At 39.3% G+C, this 23,620-nt stretch overlaps 1 protein-coding gene across 6 annotated transcripts in view; it reads right to left on the bottom strand.

The window, feature by feature from the left end:
- The window catches only part of LOC125892840 (uncharacterized), a 130,173-nt gene that overhangs the window by 10,099 nt on the left and 96,454 nt on the right, over window positions 1–23,620 (bottom strand). For 5 of the 6 annotated variants that reach the window (XM_049583131.1, XM_049583135.1, XM_049583132.1 and 2 more), the window contains one exon: window positions 4,281–4,507. In XM_049583131.1, coding sequence (XP_049439088.1) covers window positions 4,281–4,507 — 227 coding nt within the window. The remainder of the gene's footprint in view (window positions 1–4,280; window positions 4,508–23,620) is intronic. The other variant, XM_049583133.1, reaches the window with a different exon arrangement.

The following is a 23,620-nucleotide window of genomic DNA, read 5'->3' as shown; positions in this document are numbered from 1 at the left end:
GTAACTCTAGCCTGTTTCAGAGAGAGAAGTAACTTAAGCTCTCGGTCAGTTACCGTAGTAACAGACTCTATGAACCTAACCTGGTCGGGACCAGGTTTTTCTCAATGAACCTCGAGTTTCTCTCTGTCTCCGCCCTCTTTCAGAGCCACACACTCCATTTGATTTCCTCATTCATTCAGTCAGCAGGCGAGCTTTGGCGTAGCCTAGTTCTGCCGCCTGTCATTTAAAAAAAAAATCATTAAAAAAATCAGAGTAAGTATATTAGAAGTCCATTAGGCACAGTAGGTGGCGACTATTTTCACTAACATGGCATGTCCTTTTGATAACGATCCCGTGGATGAAGGTGCAGAATTACTGCACAGAGAATTAAATATTCGTCGGGAGGTGGTTATCAGACTGCGCATAGATGTTCTAGCATTTCCACACAATTATCTTTTTGAGCTGTACCGTTTCACGTCACAGTCCATCATCTACATACACAACCTAATTCGTCCTTACATTTGCAACATTACCAATCGTAGTCATGCATGCTCACATCCCAGCAGATATTGTGTGTTGCGCTGTGTTTCTTTGCAAATGGAAGTTTTTTGTACAATGTCAGAGATGCTGAGCCCTCGAGTAAGGCAACTGTCTGCAGGGCGGTCAGAAAAGTGTGCTCGTTTTACGGGCATCTGCCTTCTTTCTGTTGGCTGAGTAGAAGTCTGTGTTAGTTAAATAGGCTTAATTATTTAACAGAACATGATATAGATGAGAAGACATTTATGTGTGTGAAAACAGCATTATGTTGGGGATAAAACAACTGCACAGTCAAACAGCCACTTAATATTTACTTTACAATGTAAAACATGATCAAAATCAGGTACCCCCATGAGATTATGCCGAGGTCTTACCTGTTTGAACAATGTTTTTATATTTCATCCTAAGCTGCTGCCAAGTGCGCTTCTCCCCCGCGGGATTGCACCTAAATGAAATAAATTAATAGGCAACCATTCAAGCAGTTTTCCCCTGTAATATTATTGTGATTACAAAGGACTACATTTAAACTTATGCATTCTACCACGCCGTCTCCCTCTCTTTTGCAGCTGCAGCGGTGTTGCACTTCTTTTTGAAAACGTGTTCAAACTCGCCGTATGAGCGCATTAAGATTTCTAATTCTAGTGGGGTGAAAAACGCAGCTCTCCTCTTCCCCGTTGCCATGGTGACTCGTCGAATTGGGGCTCCATTGATGCTGGCTTTTTATAGTTGTGGTGCACGCGCTTAACTCCAGGTGAAACTACTCCGAGTTGATTAAACTGATTCAAATCAGCTGTTCTGGAACCGGAAACTCAGAGTTTCCTATCTCAGAGTAGATCAACTCAGATTTCATGATTAGACTCAGAGTTTGTTGAACCTGCTTTGTGAAACGGACCCCTGGTAGAACAGCGGTAAACACTTTTGATTTCTGATGTGGTTGGACAACTCATTTTTTATATCTGTAAAACACATTATTTCTGATTGTTTTTTGAACTAAAAATCGATAGTTGGTGGAAGTTATGTACCAAGACACATCACTGAACCAGCAAAAGGCATATAAATTTACTAGAAATAACCAGAAAAGAGGCTTAAACTCAATTACCACCTGGCAGCACAGAAGATCTATACAATCAACACAGTTTCAAGGTGGGCATCCAAGATCAGTGTCATCAATTCAGGATCTGACCAAATGTCTTCCCGTCTGTTGGTCAGAAAAGTGCTTTTGCACAACATTATGATTAAGTTGACCTTTGACCTTTTGCATATTGATTTAATCACTTCAACATTACATCCTAATAGACAATTGTGTGAAATTCTGTCATAATTAGTGAAGTAATTTCTGACTTAGCGCCAAAAATATGCTTTGTGTGGTCACAGTGACCTCTTTTGACCACCAAATTCTTATCAGTTCATGGCTGAGTCTAAGTGAATATTTATATCAAATTTGAAGAAATTCCCTCAAGGTGTTTTTGAGATATCACTACATTAGAATGAGATGGGTGCCAGATCACAGTGACCTTGACTTTCTACCACCAAAATCTAATTGGTTCATTGTTTAGTCCAAGTGAATGTTTGTGCGAAATTTGAAAAAATTCCCTTGAGGAATTCTTGAGGTATCGCAAATGAGACAAAGGACGAATGGACAGATAACGCAAAAACATAATGCCTCCGGCCTTGGCTATTGCTGGCCCAGAGGTATAAAAACGGTGATACAGACACAGCAGGAGGGGAAATAGGCATTAAGAGAGCACTTCATATACAATCATCAGCAGAAAAAAACATTACCAGGGCAAACAACACATAGGGCCCAATCTTCATCACAAAAGCACAACAACCAGTGCAAAGCATTCTGGTGGGCACACAGACTGTATGAGTGTCTCCATGCCACCTCATGTTTTGGTTCATGTACTGTATGCAAGAACTTACAGCAATGCAAGAACTGAATTTGAGACTTGGTTCATATAACATGGAAGTTACTAAAAAAATATGATTAAACAATTTGTAGAATATTGAGCAAGTCTGAAAAGCCTTAATAAAGAGGTGTGCATTCTGTGGCCTATGTAGTCACACACTTAAGTCATAATTTTAACATGTAGTATTGATTTGAAGCCACTGAGTCACATGACATGCAAGCTATTAAGCTATTGTTTTTCCACCATGATAATAAAGTCCATAGATTTATATAAAACAGATAAACTCCAAAGTGGCTGCAGACCACATAAGCATATTAAGCGAAGACAGTCTGCACAGTTTTTGCTAATTTTATAATGCCCATACTAACACAATGCAATGTTGCTAAGCAACACAGTCGTTCTTGACTTTGGAGAGCTTAAATTTATAAACGTACAAACAAACTAGGGCCGGATGATGTGGCTTAAAAATAATATCACAATATTTTTAGTCTATATCACGATACACAATATATATCACAATATTGTGAAATCTCCTTTAAACTACTGTAGACTACTAAAATACAAAATTACTAAATGAGCTGCAGTTAAAACAAAGTTAAATAAATTTGCTAGTGTCATAATAAATCTCAAAAAAGTACTGTTATAAAAAAGTTCAATAAAATGCTGTTTTAATTAAGTTGAATAAAGTACTTTATGATTAAACAATCAAAGTGTAAGCACTGGTGCTTTTATTTTGAAGCATCCGGCTCGTCTTGGGCCTGAAGCGTTGAGCCGTGTGTCCTGGTCATAGTTCAGTAATAAAATCTCCTGACTGGCTCATGACAGCATTGTCCGCTTAAGTTTAGATCACTCTGGATGTCGATAAAGGAAGCGGTGCCAGTGTCAGTAAGTAGTTAAGCGAACTTTGCTCGCATCAGCACCAGAGTTGAGAGCATCAGAGCAGCAAACAGAAAATGTAAACAGTATCCTGTGCTGCTTTGTGTATAAAGACACAGCAAAACAAAAGTGCAAGGATTGGACTGATAAAATGAGAGTTCATCCGAGTGATTTCAGACTGATTCAAGTGACTGCCATTTAGGGGGCAGCTCTACCTATTTCAATTCTCAATTTTCTATCCTGGATTAATGTTGGGTGGTACCAGTTAGGTACCAGTACAAGGTAGGTCGATGCACTCTTTTTTTAACATATGGTGAGGTATAAAAATACTAAACTTAACCATTACACATATTGATGTCATCCTTCATTTGATTGCATTGTGCAAAAACTGCTACTGGACTCCTTAGGCCCTGGGTCAAGGTGTGCCCACACCTCCTGCAACCTCTGCACCCTTTGCTAGTGTAAGTGCCAGTGGTGACATACAGGAACCTACAGGACTTCTTTCCCAGATAAATGTCATGAAAAAGGCTGCATTTTGCTTCTACTTTTGCTGCTCTGCAATCTTAAATAGTTGGTTAGGTCATGTGCTAAGAATTAAACAGGGCCGGATCACAAGCATTTCCTTAAGATGGACACCACCAGGCAAAAGGAGACCTTGGAGGCCCCAAACCATCTGGCACAGAACTGTGACCCTGAAGCTGGAAAAGATGAACCTGTCAAGGGAAGAGGCTCAACATGCTGCCAAGGACTGAATGCAATGGAAAGAGATCATTGAAGCCTTATGTCCCATAGGGGATGAAGAGGAGTAAGTAAGTAAGTAATCTTAAATTTGTGATCAAGAAGATAAAAAGAGCTTATCTTGCTGCCCCACAGTCAGCTGAACTGTATGTGTATCTGTGTCAAATTCAATCTTCATCATACTGATGACACAATCAGACACCTTTCAGGCACAGAAGAATGTAGAAAGGATGATCAGACCTTGTTAGTCCTCCTGACCTGTAGGGAGAGCTGTGGAGGTCTCGGTAGGTGTCTCTCAGCTCCCTCTCTCCTGTCCTTCTCCTCCCCCTCTCTCCTCCTCCTTTGCTGTTCCTCCTCTCTCCTCTCTCTGTCCCTCCTCCTCTGTGCCCGGGCGGTTAGAGGGCAGAAGGACCTGACCACTGCAGATCCTCCAGGCCTTCCTCTCAGAGACCTAGAGTCTTGCTGCACTGTAAGACAGCAAAACACATGCAGATGCAGAAAGGCAGAAAAAAAATATTTATTCAAGCAAAGATAAACACGTGAGTATAGCATTTTGTTGGATGAATTAATCCACATCTTGCCTCAATCCTTAAGGCAGAAACATGGTGCATGCATGTACGCACACACAGATGCTTTGAGCTACGCAAGATTCATCTCACATGTTGTTGCATTCTGGAGTATGTCACCTAAAATCATAAAGCAACACAAGCGCAATCTGCAATCTGCAATCTGAGAGTTGCTGTGAGGGGGGGTTATAACATCAAACAACAAGAGAAAGCTGAGCCCTCCTTTGTGGATTTCCTTCAGCTCAAAACCACAGCTGACCAGTTTGATGAGGCTCCAATTAGTTGTTTCTCAACAGGGGCAGTGCAATATGGAGCTACATTAGGGTCAAAAGTTTTGTACTTGAAAAAATAAAATTTGAAACTGAAAATTCATGTGTTGAGCTTGAATTTTGAAAAATACAACAATGTATTCAAAATAAAAATAAGTGTATGAAACATTTTTTCAGGTTAAATATAATTTTGATTCACTTTGGTAAGTCTTTTGAATGAATAATTTATTTTTACTTTTCACTTCCATATGTATTTTAACATTTGAGGTCTTATTTTTTTCAGTTGCATGTTTTATCTTTTCAGATTCACATCTTATTTTTTTTTTTACAGTTTCAAATCTTATTGTTTCACTATCAAATCTTTTTTTCACTTTCAGATTTTTTTTTTTTTCAGTTTCAAATCTGTTTTTTGAGTTTCAAACTTTTGACCCTGATGTGGCGTGGGGGGGCGTGGCATCAACTGAGAGGGGTGTGGAATCATGAGTGACAGTGCCTCCAGGGAACGTAGGAACTAAAAAAATTCTGACTCAACACTTATACACACCATATTCATGTGACGGGCAGTGTAAAAATTGATGCCAGTGACAAACTTCCATTTAGAAATCTGTTTTAGACAGTACGGAGCACCAATTGCAGTATAAGAGTGATAAATTATGCCAGATTTTGCAGTTCAACAGCCACATTTTAAGTGCTGATATGTCTGATTTCCATATTGCATTGTGAATGCAGTGCAGTGTCCACTTCGCTTGCGATGATGGCCTCCGGTCGGTCGGGTCAATCTGCTGGAGCCCATACATCCAGCACACAAGTGAGAAATGTTAACAAAGTTTTGGGAAATCATAACAAATATTAAGGGGTCGTTTTTGTGACAACATACATTTTTTTGTGACGTCTTTTAAGTGGCGAATTTGTCAGAGCTGGAAAGTGTGATTGTCCACAACTCCTACTCACCTGACCTGGCTCCAGGTGATTTTTGTGGCACCAGGTGAGTAGGGAGATGTTTTAGGATTGTTTCCTTTTCCCCAAGCTCGAAGGCTTCATCCAGGGGACACGTTTACTGGATGTGGAAGCATCAACAGGGCTGTGACGATGGAGCTGTGAAAATGTATGTTGTCACAAAAATGACCCCTTAATATTTGTTATGATTTCCCAAAACTTAGTTAACATTTCTCACCTGTGTGCTGGATGTATGTGCTCCAGCAGATTGACCCGACTGACCTGACGCCATCATCGCAAGCAAAATGGACACTACGCTGCGTTCACAGTGCTATGTGGAAATCAGACATATCAGCACTTAAAATGTGGCTGTTGAACTGCAAAATCTGGCATAATTTATCGCTCTTATACCGCAATTGGTACTCAGCACTGTCTAAAACAGATTTCTAAATGGAAGTTTGTCACTGGCATCAATTTTTACACTGCCAATCACATGAATATGGTGTATATAAGTGTTGAGTCAGAATTTTTTTTAGTTCCTACGTTCCCCGAAGGCACTGTCACTCATGATTCCACACCCCTCTCAGGTGATGCCACGCCCCCCACGCCACATCAGGGTCAAAAGATCTGAAAGTGAAAAAAAGATTTGAAAGTGAAAAATAAGATTTAAAACTGTAAAAAATAAGATCTGAATCTGAAAAGATAAAACATGCAACTGAAAAAATAAGACCTCAAATGTTAAAATACATATGGAAGTGAAAAGTAAAAATAAATTATTCATTCAAAAGAATTACCAAAGTGAATCAAAATTATATTTAACCTGAAAAAACGTTTCATATACTTATTTTTATTTTGAATACATTGTTGTATTTTTCAAAACTCAAGATCAACACCTGAATTTTCAGTTTCAAATTTTATTTTTTCAAGTACAAAACTTTTGACCCTAATATAGCTCCATATAGTACTGACCCCAAGGGGCCTTCAGAAAACATTGAGGGCGCTGAACAGGCATTAACACCCCCAAAATGAGGTCTTTGTAAAACATAAAGCCAGAAAGATGTGGCCATGGGTGGAACAGGGTGATAACGTATTCTCTGGGCAGAAACCCAGATAGAGTATCTAGTCTAGAATATGACTTTTGGACTGTGTAGCACCTCTAAATGATGCAAGATTCAAAGAATCCACTATGGATTCCACTCAAGTCACCAGACATGGAGTATGAACGGCAACATAAATGGATATTAAAATTACCCAGAATAAGCACTCAGTTCTCCCTAGATAAAACAATTGATAAGAGTTCTAAAATGTCGGTAATAAAAATTGTTGTACTGTGGTAATCTATGAACTACAATAAAGAAAGGGACATAAACATGACCTGTGGTAAAAAAAAAAAACAAAAAAAAAAAAACAAGAAAAAAACCGCATAGGATTTCAAATGAAATAAAATTACCAAAGGAAATGAGAGAGCACTTCAAACATTTCTTGTAAAAAAAAACAAAACAAAACAAAAAGAAACAGCTATACCACCCCCTCTTTTAAATGGTTGAGGAAGATGGAAACGTTTAAAATCATATTGTGTAGCAGCAGAGCAGCTGTTCAGTTAGTTCATTAATTAACGCACTTAATACCACCGGTAACAATAGTGACCGCAAAAAAAGTTTTCTTGTTCAATATTTTTATTGTTATTCCCATGATCAATATTTCATGACAAGTGTACATCTTAAAGGTTCAAAAATAAGGACAGCAATTATAAACAAGGACATAACTGTACACCATTCTTCTTGAAAGTCATGAAATTTATGACCATACTCTATAACCCACCCTCCACCCACCAATCCCTACCCTGAGGGAAACAGATACATACACAAACACAGGACAATACAGACACTTAACCTACACTAAATGACAAGATAAATCAAGTACACAAACACACTCACACTCTCACACAAGGGAAGCAGTACTAGGAATAAGATAATTCCTCTGTATCATCACCTTCCGGTTGGGAACCACTCAACCCCACAATAAAGAGGTCACCAGAATAACTAATAAAAAGATGACATCTTGGGAGTCCATGGTTCACACTGGAAGACATCATCATAGATATACATACATGCATACACAGATCACATACTGAATACATATATTATACATAATTAGATTTCAGTATTGATATGTTCATGTACTTCTGTAGCCCAATTTGTACTTCAGCTTCTGTAATGATTAAGACTGGCTGCCAGGTATGCAGAAACTGGTCCAATCCATTTTTAATCATGTATGATAACCTTTCTGGTGGAATTAAATTCAAAAACTTTTCAAACCAAAGTGAAACATCTGGAGATTCATGATCAACCCATCTTTGAAGAGTACATGACCTTGCTGCAAAGCAACAAATTCTCAATATGAGTTTGAATTTATCCCCAGGTATTTCAACTTCATCTAGTCCTAGAATACAAATACCTGGGTTTAATGTTGACCTGCATCCTAGCAATCCATCAATTTTCTTTTTAACACCATTCCAAAATTCAGTTATCTTTGGGCATTCCCAGAAGGCATGGAAATATGTAGCTTTGCCAGTGTTACATTTCGGACAGATTGTGGTACAATCAGGATCATATTTGGATCTAACACACTGCGTAACATGAAGTTTGTGTATGATCTTAAATTGTGTTTCATGAGACAGACTTGAGCAACTTATCTTTTTTGCATTCAATAAAATTGTTTCCCATTCGTCTTTACTTATTGTAATCCCAAAATCTAATTCCCAGGAATGTCTACTGACATCAGTATCAATCTTTTCCCATTTTACAAGTTCCCCATACAAATAACTTAATATCTTTTTATGTACAGAGACGGATTTTAGCAGCGATGTTTCAGGAAAGTTAATCTCAGCCTTCTTCTTGTAGTAGGAGACAGACTGAACATAACTTCTCAACTGCAAGTATCTAAAAAAATGTGTTTGTTCTAATCCATACTCTGTCCTCAACTGATAAAAGGATTTCATTATCAGTCCATCAAACAGATCCTTTATATTAGTTATCCCTACTTCCCTCCATCTCTTAAACCCAGTATCTAAGAAAGAGGGAGGGAAGTGAGGGTTGTTAACACAGGGTTCCTACACATTTGGAATTTCAAAATTCCACACTTTTCCATACCTTAATTTGCGTTTTTTTTTTCTCTGCGTTTTTGTTTTCCAGAGAATATGCGACATCTGAGTAAATATATCAGTGTATCATATTTCACATCATATTTAATATTTAATTATTCTTAATAGGCAATTGTAGCCAAGTACCATAATGGCATGCAAATAAAAATTCAGATAAGTTCAATGTCTGGGCTGAGGCAAAAAGGTTGGGACTCTGGGTGCAAGCGATGCAGTAACGAGACATCTGTGTTTTTTCCTTTCATGTGGCTCAGAATCGCCTTGTCCCCCATGTTGGCGATGTCAAATGATTTCACACAAAGCTTGCATCTAGCTGTGTGTGTGAATTGGGAATCCTTGGCCAACCAGTATTTATATACGGTATTGTCAAGCCATCCATCCAAAAACTTGCATCTACCCATTGTGAACCACGTGAAACTCGTCTTCTTGTCGAAGGTGCAGTGTTGGAGTGAAACTTGATATCTGGGGGGCTGGAGGAGGGTCATGGGGCAGCGGACTGGACATACCACTTGTCAATGGGTCCATGTCATTGGTCCAACATCCCATTAGTCCAACGGTCCGCGGTGCTGAACGGCTCCTGGTGGGCGTAATTATACCTTGATGGTGCGCCGAGACCGGCTCTGGGTCAGCTGGGAAAGGCTTGAGGCAAAGCAGGCTCATGGTTTGTGTGTTTGCCACTTTCTTTTTCATTTTAAACCACACCATGATCTTTTCCTAACCCTAACCAAGTGGTTTTTGTGCCTAAACCTAACCAGACCTTAACCACAGGGCATCATGATGATTTTGGAACAACGGGACTTCAGAACAATGGGTTTAATATGGTCGGAACAATGGGATGTCGGACCAATGGGCTGTCGGACCAATGGGCAGTTCCCTTGTCAATCAGGTAAAAGAGGTAGTATGTTTTCTGAGACGTTTGCTCTCACACAAACTGTGCGTGGCCCGGCATAAAACACGATCCGGATTGATTAAATTATTTTTGGAAATACCTAATTTTCTATTTTAGAAAACAGTATTTTAGAACAGTGGTAATAGTCTGGGAACATAAATATTTTTCCATACTTTATTTTTCATTTTTCATACTTTTTAATACCTGGACATTGATCAAATTTATTTCCATACTTTTCCATACTTTTCATACTTTTATAGGAACCCTGTTAACACCAGGTGCAAGATATGATAAGGATTCCACCATCCCATAGTATTTACATATTTTATACCAAGTCCTTAAAATGTTTTTAACCACAAAATTGTCTTGTAACAAAGAATGTAAGCTAGTTTTTTTCTTTAAATGGTAAATCAGATGGTGAGAGTGATTCACACCCAATCATTTCTAAGTGTGGAAATGCTATTTTAAAATCCTCTTTAATCCAGTACATCATATGTCTCATTTGGGAAGCCCAGTGATAGAGCTTGTAATCAGGTACAGACAGGCCTCCCTTGGTTATAGGGAGCTGTAGTTTTATCGATTTAAATCTGTTTTTTATTGTCTCATATGAACTTACATAAATATTTATTTAGATTTCTGAAGTATTTCATTTGAGTATCTGTTGGCAACATTTGAATAGGGTACAATATCCTCGGCAAAATGTTCATTTTAATTAATGCGATCCTTCCAATCAGACAAACGAAGCACAGACCATCTTTGTAAATCATTTTTGATCTTGGTTATAACAGGTACTATATTGTATTTTGTTAGTTGCTGCAGTTCATATGGGACAAAGATACCAAGGTATTTAACACCATCTCTGCAAATCTGAAATGCGGTGTCTTGCTTACCTTGGATCTTAGATCCAGCACAAGATTCTAACCATCACTTACAGAGCCCTCCATGGTCAAGCACCTGCATACTTGACGGATCTGGTGTCCTTTCACTGTCCTGTCAGGTCACTGCGGTCCGCTGAAGGCCACCTACTTACTGTCCCTCACACAAGATTAAAGACGAAAGGTGATAGAGCCTTTAAGGCTGTTGCACCGAAATGGTGGAATGCACTACCTCATGAGCTGAGAGTGGCCTCTTCCGTGGACATTTTTAAAAAGCAGTTAAAAACACATCTGTTTAGGCTTGCGTTCCATTAATTGTCCATTGTATCATCTCTGTATTTCGCTGCACTTTACTTGTTATTTGTTTTTGTGTATTTTGCATTGCATTGTTTCTGTTATTTTATTTTTTGTATTTTATCTTGTGAAGCACTTTGTGAGTCCTCTCTGTGAGAAGTGCTATATAAATAAATTTACTTACTTACTTACTTACTTACCCTCTTGCAGTCTTCCCATAGGTAGTGCCAAGAACTTAGTTAAAGTTAATCCTATAACCTGAGAATCTACTGAATATATTAATAACTTTGATACGTTCTGGCAAAGAGGTTCTTGGGTTAGTTAAAAACAGCAATACATCATCTGTATACAAAACAATCTTGTGCATATGATTCTTAGTTTTTATACCAGTTATTTTTTCATTCAATCTAATAGCTTCAGCCAGGGGCTCCATCACAAGAGCAAACAACAGTGGTGACAGGGGGCACCCTTCTCTTTTCCCTCAGTTTATGGGAAAAGCAGATGAGAGTGTACCATTCACTGAAATCATTGATTTTGGATCCGTATAAAGTAACTTAACCAAGTGTATAAATGTTTCAGGGAAAGAAAATTTGTATAAAACCTTGAAGAGGTATATCCATTCAATTCTGTCAAAGGCTTTCTCAGCGTCTAAACTTAGAATATGTGCATCTTTGTGTTTATGTTTAATGTACTGCATAACCCCCAACAATCTTCTGACATTAAAATAAGCCTGTCTTCCGGGAATAAATCCTGTCTGATCCGGAGATACTAACCTTGGAATAAAATAATTAAGTTTTCGAACTAAAAGTTTTGCTAATATATTTCAATCTGTGTTTTGATTTGAAATCGTAAAAATACTATTTTCTTTTGGAATTACTGTTATTGCAGCTAATTTTAAAGTACTATGTAGACTTTTAACCAAAAAGTGTTTAAACATGTTTTTCAAACGTGGGGCAAGTATATTTTTAAACATTTTATATATCTCAACTGGCAGGCCATCTGGGCCACATGCCTTTCCACTTGACAATGAGTCAACAGCATTCATAATTTCTGTAGTGGACATTTCTGCACCCAAATTACCTATTATTTCCTCTGTTGATAATTGAGTTTTAATTTGTTCATAAATATATTTCCTTCTCTTAGTAGTGGCATAAGAGATAATAATGCCCCTCATGTACGCCTTGGTAGTACGGAGTTACCTCATTGTTATCATTTTCATTAATAAACATTCTTAACTCCCCTTCTGCCCATTCACAGAACGAGGGTATGTTTTATGAGGGTTGGAATAAAAAGAAAAATCATTTTGAAAAGGCTTCATGAGTCTCTATATATCTGCCAGACCAACTTCATCCATCATCTGCTGGACTCTAATTCCGATGTTCTGTGATTTAGGAACTGGGCATTTATTTTTAATAGGGTCTAAAACACAATTCGAGTCTCCTCCAACAATTGTTAGAGGGCAACAATATTCCAAAAGCAGGCTAGTTAGTTTAGTGAATAGACACACAGAAACATTTGGGGTGGCATATACATTAACAATGGTAATTCTTTCTCCGTATAAATAACCATGTAGAGATATATAACACCCCTCTGCATCAACCTCACAAACATCTACTTGAACAGGTAAGTGTTTGCTTATCAGTACTGCCACACCCCTGCTCCTGCTATTGTAACTGGCTGAGTAGACTAACCAACCCAGTCTCTTTTGAATTTAGTATGTTCTGCCTTGTTAGGAAGCAAGGCAATAGAGGCTTTTTCTTTTTTTAAAAAATGACAAGATCTTTTTCCTCTTGATGGGATGGTGGGATCCATTTATATTCCATGAACATACCTTAATTATTGCATTAGGATCTGTAACCATTTTCTGGCATTTAAATGTCAGTTAACATGAAATCCATATAATGTATGTAATTCCATAAACTGCTTTCCCTTTTCACACACACAAAACATAAAAAAGACAAAAAAACACAAGCATCTTTTTCCCTCCCAAGTTAAGTAAGGGTCCATCACCCTACCTCTGGACCTCATCCCAACCTCACTGCTTTAGCAGTCCTGCTATATTTAAACTAAAATAAATCCTCACCTCATTGACATCACCACCTTTGTACAATTGCAGAGTGATCCTTTAATTTATTGGGTTTTTTTGTTTGTTTTGTTTTTCCCCTTCACAATCTCCTATTTTACATAATATGCACTATGCAACATTAACAAGAAGTATTAATATTGTCTTAGATTCCCCCTTCCTTGCCCCCATCCAACAAAAAAAAATTAAAACAAAAACAAATAGAAACAAGGAAATAAGTAATTATTAAATAAATGGGATGGTGAGGGACTGACACCCCTTAATAGTCAAGAGCTATTTAAAGCATCATATTAGCCTATCCATCTACATTCTTAAACATAAATAGGCCCTGTATTGTCAAATGAAATTTCATATCAAGTGCTGCGCCTCAAATGCCCAGCTCCATGGCGCAGTACTGTTCTCTATTAATCCACAATTTATGATTCAAAGCGAACAAAACAAAAGAGGGGGACATATGTGTTGGGAATGGAAGAGTCAGTTCAAGTCTTCTAAGTAACTGGCAGGGTTATTAACATTGTATGAGGTGGAAAACAGTCAGTAGGCGTAACGTCTGAGTCACATAGTCAAATAATCCAATAGTTTTCTCAGGATATGTCTTTAACAAAGTTCTCAGCTTCAGACTTCTTTTGAAGGGCCTTTTCTGGCCCTCATACTCCACAAAGTGTGTTGCTGGAAAATACAGTCCATACCTTAACTCCATGTCACGGACACGCTTCTTCACTGGTTCGGAGGACTTACGTTTCTCCCAAACAACTGCGCTAAAGTCTGGGTACAGAAAAAAAACTCTTCCCATTGAACTTCAGCTCTCCAACTTCTTTGGCTCATCGCATAACTTTGATCTTCTGCTGATAACTCAGGAATTTAAGGATGATCGGTCTCCCTGCTTGAGTAGAAGATGCTCGTCTTTCCCGAATTCTGTGTGCTCTCTCCACCATTAGTGGTTCCGGATCTTGTTCCAAACCCAGGACATGCATCAGGAGTCGGGCAGCAAATGCGACCGTGTCCTTTCCTTCTGATCCCTCTGGGATACCCACGATCAATAGGTTAGACTGGCGACTTTTGTTCTCCATATAGTCCACCTTGGATTTCAGGTTGTCTACCTCCTTCTGAAGAGAATTAATTTTCTCTGTGGCAATATGCAGATTATCCTCATTTGCGCTCACTCTCTGCTGCATTTCTTCGTATTGCTGATTGAGTGTGGCCATATTAACATCGACCGATGTAGTTTTTCCTTAATGGCACAGAAGTTTTGCATCAGCTCACCTTTTATCTCAGTGACCACTCGCCACAGAGTTTGGAGTTTTATTTGTTCTTGATCCTGCAGCATGATTGTTTCTGTTCCTTGACCAGCAGGTTAACACAGCTTTACAACATTAGTTTGGCGTGGCTGCAGTCCTCAGGTGGTGCTCTGATTGAATCTTTTGGCTAAACAATTGTCCTCCTCCTGGTAATATTTAAGTCTTCCAGCTCAGTTCAAACGTCTATATTGTCGTAAAGTCCACCTCACATTGTATTTATTAAAGGATTAGCACTAAGGCAGACAGACCCATTGCGTGGCACTACACACCCACATCCACTCCTACCGCCATCTTCAGCTTAAGCCTGTCAACATAACTGAAAAAAAGTTTTCAGTTATAAGGCTCTAAAAATGTTACCAAATGATGTATTGATGCATTTCCAGCAAATATTGAAATAATAAAGGGTCTCAATGAAATATTTGCAGTGTCACATGTTCAGTGTAAATTGACACACAACCAGAGCTGTTTACTTCCTCGTTGTACCATGAGACAAGGATGGCTTCATCAACGCTCCCAAACAAAAGGTTAGTTAAATCTGTTAACATAAAGGTAGGACAGAAATCTTTGGTACACTTTATGTTTAAGGTGTCTAGTATTAATATGTGCATTTACAATAACTCAACTTTGTTCAGTGGGGTCATAGAAATAGTGAACATGTTGACGGCGACAATAGTGACCAGTGGGACAACACAGTGCATCTAAATGTACATGCACTTCTACACATACATAGTTCTTGAAGCTACTCTTCTTTCTTAGGCTCACTTTGAGTGAAGTTTTAGATATGTGGGATCTAGGTGCAAGCCCAGACAAAGCATACAACCTTACAGTTGTTCCTCAAAATCAAAAAGATGCTGTCTTCAGTGACTGTGATAGCGATGGGTCAGATATAGACTATGAGGGGAAGATAGGCCATTTGCCAGCCAGGCTGTTGAATTCATATGCTGAGCTCATGCAAACAGAGCATGACAGGAACATCTTCATCAGTGATGATCTCCCCCTCTCATTCTGAAGTCATCAAATACTGCCACTTTGTCAATGATTTCTGCGTCAGACCCCTGGGGGTGGGCGATATATATTGAATATATTCGATAAATCATGGCTTGTTTCTTGTGAAATGTATGAAATGACTATATCGCAACCATCATGTACAAATCGTCATGTGAATGTTTTAAGCCATCAGCATGTAATTCTCTTTGGAGTTTCGCTTCTCTCACTCTCTGCTAATACTCCTCTCACAGCAAGCAGCACACTAACCCGCCCATCCAGAAAACTCTCTTACCTGCATGCATATTTCTGTATCAGGAGTGGAGGGAAGAAAGCATGGAGAGAGCCAAAAAAAGTGAAGAGCCCAGGGAGGTTTACGAGTTACGAGTAAGACACGGTGCTTGCAGATAGAGACTGATGACTTAGATCCAGTGCTGTTTTTCTTTGGAACCATCATCTGGCAGTGGTTCGGATTGTGCAGGGAAGACTTTGAGCAAAACAGGGTTATCTGCAAAATATGACGCAAAACCGTACGAAAGGTAGCAGTACCACAAATTTGTTTCACCACCTGAAATAACATCCACCACATACTCCACATGTCCACATCTCCATTTACCCCACACAAAAAGGTCAAAGGAACCAGCCCTGAAGCAAATGACCCTGGCTCCTTCATTTGCTAAATCAGTCCCATACGACAAAAAAAGTCAAATGGAAAGAGATAAAGGCCGTAGTAAAAAAAAAACATGGCCCCAGTTAGTGTTGTGGAAAAGCCAGGATTCAAAAATCTCATTAAGACACTTGACCCAGTATGATTTGCCTGGTTGCAATTTTTTTTGCTGAGAAAGTGCTACCAGAGTTGTACATTTTAGTAAAAGAAAAGGTGACCCACCAGCTAACAAATATGACCCACTTCTCCACAACTACAGATCTGTGATCCAGCAGAACCTGCAAGCCTTATCTCAACTTAACAGTACATTACATCTACAACTAGGATTTGAAAAGTTTGAGCCTCCAAACAAGCTTTTTTCCTGATGATCATACAGGAGAGCTCATTGCACAAGAGCTGTAAGATGCTCTCATGTCATGGAACTTGTCAGAAACTCGTCAAGTTTGCATCACCACAGATAATGGGGCTCAAAGATGTGAGCCCGAATGAGTGGACAAGACGGTTGAACCGTGCGATTGACGAGTATTTGTGTAGGTTTGCCTCCCTTTAATGGGAAAATGGGAAATAATGGAGAAACACTTATTATTATCAGTAATGGTAAATATAACTAAGACAACATTTCATAATTTGTCACATTAAAAACTATGTAAGAGTATTTCATGATTTTTCCATGCAGTTAAAAACTGTGAGAGTATTTTTAATGATTGTGTCATGCAATCAAAAACTGTGAGAGCGTTCATGTTTTTTTCATGCAGTTAATAACTATGTGAGAGTGTTTCATGATTTTCTTTTCATGCAGTTAAAAACATAGCATATTTTTAATGTTTTTTTATCATGCAGTTATGTGTATTTCATAATTTTTTAAGCAGTTAAAAACTGAGAATATTTCATGATATTTTTTCATGCAATTAAAAATTGTGTGTGTGTGTGTTGTGTGTGTCCACATTATGTATTTATTGCCAGAAAACTATTTGGTTAAAGTGGATTTAAAATCTGTCTGAGATCTGTAGAAAATACATTAAAAACTAATTTCCAACTTACAATATATTATTATAACATTTTATGTGTTTTCTTTATTTTCAGAGAGAAGCTTAAAAGACCCCATATTGAGAATGCTGTTGCTGTTTGCAAGATGATTGTAAGCAGCATCTCATTCAGTTGGAAGAGGAGGAAAGACCTGGCCACGGCGCAGAAAGAGCTAAATATCCCTGCACACCAGCTAATCAGCAAGTTTCCAACCAGGTGGGGATCCCGCCAGAAGATGATTGAGCAGACGCTGGAGCAGGAGCGAGCCATATCTCAGGTCTTGGCCTCAGACAAGAAAATACAGCATCTTGGCCCAACCTGACAAGACCTGGAAGTCCTCGAGTCAGTGCACAAGGCTCTAAAACCCCTTGTCAAATTCACTGATGCTCTGTCGAGTGAGGATTATGTTACAGTGTCTTATGTCAAGCCTGTGCTTTATCTCTTCCACTCCAGCGTCTTGGCAATTCAGAAGGATGACACTTCACTGACCCAGTCCATCAAAGTCTCCTTCCTGGATTACCTGAGGGAGAAATTTGCTGACCCTGCCACCAACGCCCTGCTAGACATAGCATAGTTAGTGGATCCCTGGTTCAAGTCAACATACATAACTGCAGAAAAGGCAGAGGAAATCAAGAGCAGAGCCATACTAGAGATGGAGACGGAGAGAATGCTGTTTGACCAAGGCACAGCAGGGTCAGCCTCATAAAGCCCCAATAGTATCAGACCCACAACCACCAAAAAAGAAAACCCTCGGAAGTTTGGAGTGCAGCAGCCTGGCTAGAAATTAAAAGGTTTGCTAAATTTAATTTGATTATGATTTTCCCCTTTTTGCATGCAAATTTAAAAAAACAAAAATCCAATAGAAGGGTCTACTTGAATCATCATACTGGTGTCATATTATGCATCAAGGGTTGAATCTAACATTGATACAGTGATTTAGCTGAGATTTCAAAATATCAAGATATTGTTTATAGGCCATATCGTGCAGCCCTACCTTATGCGAAAAGCCACCTTTTACCAGACGTAACCTTTGTCGTTACTATGATATGGTTGGGTGAATGGCACCTAGCACAGCGAAATGATACATTACTGGACGCGGTCAGGTTGAAACGCTGCTGGTAACAATGTAATATAAGAAACAGGATGGTCCGCATAGAGTGGGCAGGAGGGGTGGTGGATGGGTCCAACAAACCCTGGGCTTTTACCCAAGAGCCGAGTGTTCCCTTCCTGAATGCTTGTTTTTTTCTAAACAAGTGTGTGTGTGTGTGTGTGTGTGTGTGTGTGTGTGTGCATGGGTAGGTAAGCATGGTTGTAGGGTGTGTGTTAGATAGGGTAGAAAGGAGGAGCGGAGGAAGCACACAAAAAAAAGTAAAAAGTTAAATAAAATAATAACTACATTAATTACTTAAAATAATAATAATTAATTAAATACTAATAATAATAACAATAATGATAACAGATACTACTGCTACTGCAAAAGTAATTCAATTAACAGAGAGAGAAAAAAGTAAAATCTATAATAATAAAATCTATAGTAATAATAATAGTGGACAAAAGGTTTACCAGTCCTTATATAAAAAGAAACTGAGTGAGCACCGCCCTGACCAGTGGGCGTGAAGCACAACCCGAGCCCCAGAAGCAGGTCTGCAGGGCAGATTTTTTTTTTTTCCAAATTCCGTTTTCCTTCATTCTCCCTTCTTTTTCTCTGTTTCCATCTCCTCCTCATCCTCTTTTTCTTCCATGCTTCTCCTCCGCTTAACTGACTGGGCTAGCTGTGGGTACCCCCAGACCTTAATAAGAGGGGACTGGCCCATTGTCACTAACTCGGCTTCTTCTCCGGAGCCTTTGTGCTCCACTGTCTCTCAGATTAACTCATATCGCAGCGGTGCCTGGACAGCGTGACGTACGTGGTTGTGCTGCTGTCGTGGTCCTGCCAGATGCCTCCTGCTGCTGCTGCCATCATTAGTCATTAGTCATACTTCTACTGTTACTATACACATATGACTATTGTCACACTTGTATACTGCCAGATATTAATACATACTTTCAACATATTGTACCGTAGTAGCCAGAACTATAACTATAATATTATTACTTTCAATAATGTTGTTGTAAGATACTGTCATTACCTGCATCTCTCTCTCTCTCTCTCTCTTTCTCTGTCTCATTGTGTCATGTGGATTACTGTTAATTTGTTATGCTGATCTGTTCTGTACGACATCTATTGCACGTCTGTCCGTCCTGGAAGAGGGATCCCTCCTCAGTTGCTCTTCCTGAGGTTTCTACCGTTTTCTTTCCCCGTTAAAGGGTTTTTTTGGGGGAGTTTTTCCTTATCCGCTGCGAGGGTCATAAGGACAGAGGGATGTCGTATGCTGTAAAGCCCTGTGAGGCAAATTGTGATTTGTGATATTGGGCTTTATAAATAAAATTGAATTGAATTGAATTGAATTGAATTGTGGACACAACCCCTGTAAATAAACAGACCCTAAGGAGGGTGCCTGTGTATTAGGGGTTTACAGCGAGTGGAGTGCATGATTTTACATCTTTGAGGATTTTATGGTAGAGCCTGACTTCATTCCCCTGCCCCAACCCACTCCAGAAGACTCACCATTGTACCCCCAGCCACCAGGGACAAGGCGGAGTACACCCCCAACACCTTTAATCCGCTGTCACTTAGTGTGATTTACTTTGGTACTTTGATATTCCATTAATAGGTCTGAGTAATGTAAAAACGAAAAGAGGAAAAAAAAAAAAACTTGGCGAAAGTTAGGGCTATGAGAAGTATTCTGCTGTTTATTTGGTTCAGGTTGATTGATGATTTGTCTTCCAGAATGCAGAGTGAAGGGGATAGTGGGATGTGGCAGCCCAAGAACAGAGATAATGCATTTGTGATTTCTTTCCAGAAGTGTTGAATGGGTGTGCAGTACCAGGTGGCATGATTGAAGTCATCTGGGCTATTTTGAGTGCAGTGTGAACAGATTTTAGGTGAGAGCCCCATTTTAAACATTTTTTGTCCAGTGAGGTGAGTTATGTGAAGTGTCCTATATTGTATGAGTTGTAAGTTGGCAGGGCTGGACTGGGACAAAAATTCAGGCCGGGAGTCATACATCCACCCAGGCCACCCAGTCCACACATTACATGCTCACACACGTGCATGTGCACACGGACACACATATGGGCTAAGTAATCACCAAGGCTCATTATTCCAGACTGACAGTCACATAACAACTCTATTAAACACAACTTTAACAGCAACCCTACTCATAGTCCTCCAGTCCAGTACTTTTCTCTTCCCTACCCTCACCAAATGTGCCCCTCAATAAACCAGGACTCCTATATGAATGGGTATTATGCTGAACTAAACAACATGATTGTATTATTTTGTCAGCAAATCATTTTGATGTCAGCTTATCATAATCCTCAGTTGCTCTTCCTGAGGTTTCTACCGTTTTTTTTTTCTCCCCCGTTAAAGGGTTTTTTTGGGGGGAGTTTTCCTTATCCTCTGTGAGGGTCCTAAGGACAGAGGGATGTCATATGCTGTAAAGCCCTGTGAGGCAAATTGTGATTTGTGATATTGGGCTTTATAAATAAAATTGATTGATTGATTGATAATCAATATGGCAACACCCATATTCAATGCAACAGTAAAACAAGTAAAAATATAAGTCAGCAGCAACTTCAACTTATCTGAACTTATTTTAGTAACATTAGATAGATATTGAAACAGATATTGAGGGGTCCCCAAACTGTTTCAGCCTGCGCTGCAACCCACCTGTGGAGGTATTTTTGACCAAGGAAGACCTACCAAATATTTTGTGCAGTAAAATAAGCAATGTAGCAATGTTCTCACTACCATGTAAAAACAATGGTGAAATAATTAAAATGTTTCTATGTATTGGTCAGTAGTAATCAATATAGTATTCCCTTTTTCAGTCTTCAAAGATACTGCAATGATCATATGAAAGACAAAGGCAGGTCAAAATCACACAAATTTTAGTGAGATTTTAATTTAAACAATAAAACAGTCACACAATTCTGTTTCAGTTTGTGTTTCAAAGTTACAGCTGTAACCTACATGCACATTATAATATAGAAAATAAAGTGCTGTGACTTTTAGTTAAAATAAAATAAACATAGCTTCAGCTAAACATAGCCTTAAAATAATATGAAGTATCAAGTATGCATGCATGCATGCATGCATGTATCTTTTTCTCCATAAAAAGTGTTTAGTGTGGCGCCTGGACCTCTGTTGTTATCCACTCATGGTTTGGAACCCAAAAAATCACTGCCTTAGAAGGTCAGCAGGTTGCGCATTTCAGCTATGTAACCCTACTTGCAAATGAAAATACGGAAAATAGGGTTGTGACTGTTCTCACTTTGTGAAATAAAATAAACTTAAAGGCCAAGTGTGTAATAATCAGTGTAGTTTATGGAACAAACCTAGAGAAAAATTGAACCTAATATTTATGAATGTGTTAAAATAAGAATATAATCGTTTAACTATTAAAATCGTTTTGCTTTTAACTACTTTGAATAAGCCTTGGATTTTATTCATACATTCATACACCTGACCGCTTGCTCCACAATTTTACACAATGAACCTTTAACCAAACATACCTTTAAAGATAGCCAGCCAGCCAGCCAGCCAGCTAGCCACACACACACACACACACACACAAGGAGTTGTGAACAAAAACTTAAGACATCACCACACATATTTAACCAAAACAAGCATATAAACACAACAGCTAACCAAACCAGCATACAGCACAACCAGATGAGCACACTGAGGAAGCCTTTAAGTCAGAAAGTTCATTTGACCATTGTTTACTGTAATGGAAGCAATTAATTTGTCTTAAATCATACTTAAAATGCATAGAAAACAAGTCACTCCTCTCTGCTGGCACAGTGATAATAATAATAAAAAAAAAACGTTTTAAATTCAAGGGGCCCCCAGACCCAGTTTGACATCATGCAGCATTCAATTATAGGCCTGAGTCTGTACAAAATGGAACCAAATGGACCCTTACAGGTTAATTTGGCTCTTATAGCTTATCATCAATCATTTATCTGGCCTTGGGTCGGTCCCCATCCTCCCCGGACCTCATGTTGAGTACCAGAATACCAGTTTTCTTACTTTTCTATGTTAACTTACTTGTTGCAGCATCGTCATTTAACGACGTCACGCTGCTGCTGGGGGCTGTGGGGTCTCTGAACATATCTGTAAGTTTATGAAATTTGGCCGCCTCCTCCTCAATGGCCCTTTTTCTTTTTTCATCTCTCTCCCGTTCAGCTCCACCTTTCCTCTTTTTGCGGTCCACTGTAACGGCGCTGCTGAGCTGCAGAGCTCCTACTGCACAGTCTGCACACACAGGCACACATACACACCCTCTGCTCTCTGCTCCACCTGACTCTTCACAACCAAGCTGCTTTCAGTTTACAGGCGCGCTGATTTGGGGGTGGGCGCGGGCGGAAAGCGAAACAAACTAATCATGTCTTGAATCTACAAAAAACTTTTTCGTTGTGACAAATGCTGACAAGCACCTATCATTTCTGACAGTGGGCAGGCTCTCTGACAGCCGGCATGGCCACTTGCTCTGCACAGCCTCTACGCTGCAGAGCGCACCTTAAAAAAAAATAAAAAAAAAAATAGACAGGCAGGCCAGAGCAGACCACTTGCGGGCCAGGACACCGGGGAACTCCCCGGTTCTCCCGTGGGCTAGTCTGGGCCTGTAAGTTGGCATTTTTTGTCATGAAGTAGATGTTTTTGCAAATTTGAATCCAGAAGCTGGCATCAGGAGAGATTGATAGATCTTGTTCTCATTTTATTATTGGTAATGATAGCGTTGTGTCTGAATTGGATATTAGCCTATATATTTTAGATAGAAGTCTTTTAAGAAATGTTAGTTAACACTGAGGTTGAGGAGGGGAGGTCCAAGTTATTGATTGAGGTGCTAAATTTTGCCTGAATGACTGATTTAAGCTGCAGATACTCTAGAAATCAGTTTCACCCGATGCCATTCTTCTGGACCAAATAGTGGAATGAAACCAGTGTATTATTAAGGAAGATGTGTTTGAGGTGTGTGATAAATTTTTCAGTCCATGTGTAGAAGTTGAGTGGTTTGAGTGAGTGAGTGAATGAGTGCGGAGCTGTGCAGAGAGTGTGACAGAGGCGAGATGCACACTGGTATGCCTTAGCTACTGTATGTAATGCAACTTGACCCTATATCAATTTCAATCAAGAGAGACATGTTTTTGGATAGGAAGGAAGTGCACATGAGAATGAAATGAAATGTGAAAATGTGAAAATGTGACAGCTGAAAGCGGCAGAGGAGAGAACAGATTTAAAAGCTCATAGTGACGACCTGATTGGTTGCTGGAGGTTGTGGCTAATACGATAGGACAGCTAGGAGAGTGCACGCCCGGAGGCAGCTGATTGGAGGAAGCAGTGGGAGTGAGAGAGAGGGAATTGTGAATGAATGAGCACAGAAAGGTCTTCCTGACTGAACTTACGGTGAGCTTCATTTCAATCA

Source organism: Epinephelus fuscoguttatus, linkage group LG8 (assembly GCF_011397635.1).
Source record: "Epinephelus fuscoguttatus linkage group LG8, E.fuscoguttatus.final_Chr_v1".
Taxonomy (NCBI): Eukaryota; Metazoa; Chordata; class Actinopteri; order Perciformes; family Serranidae; genus Epinephelus; species Epinephelus fuscoguttatus.
This window is presented reverse-complemented; position numbering and strand designations above follow the sequence as displayed.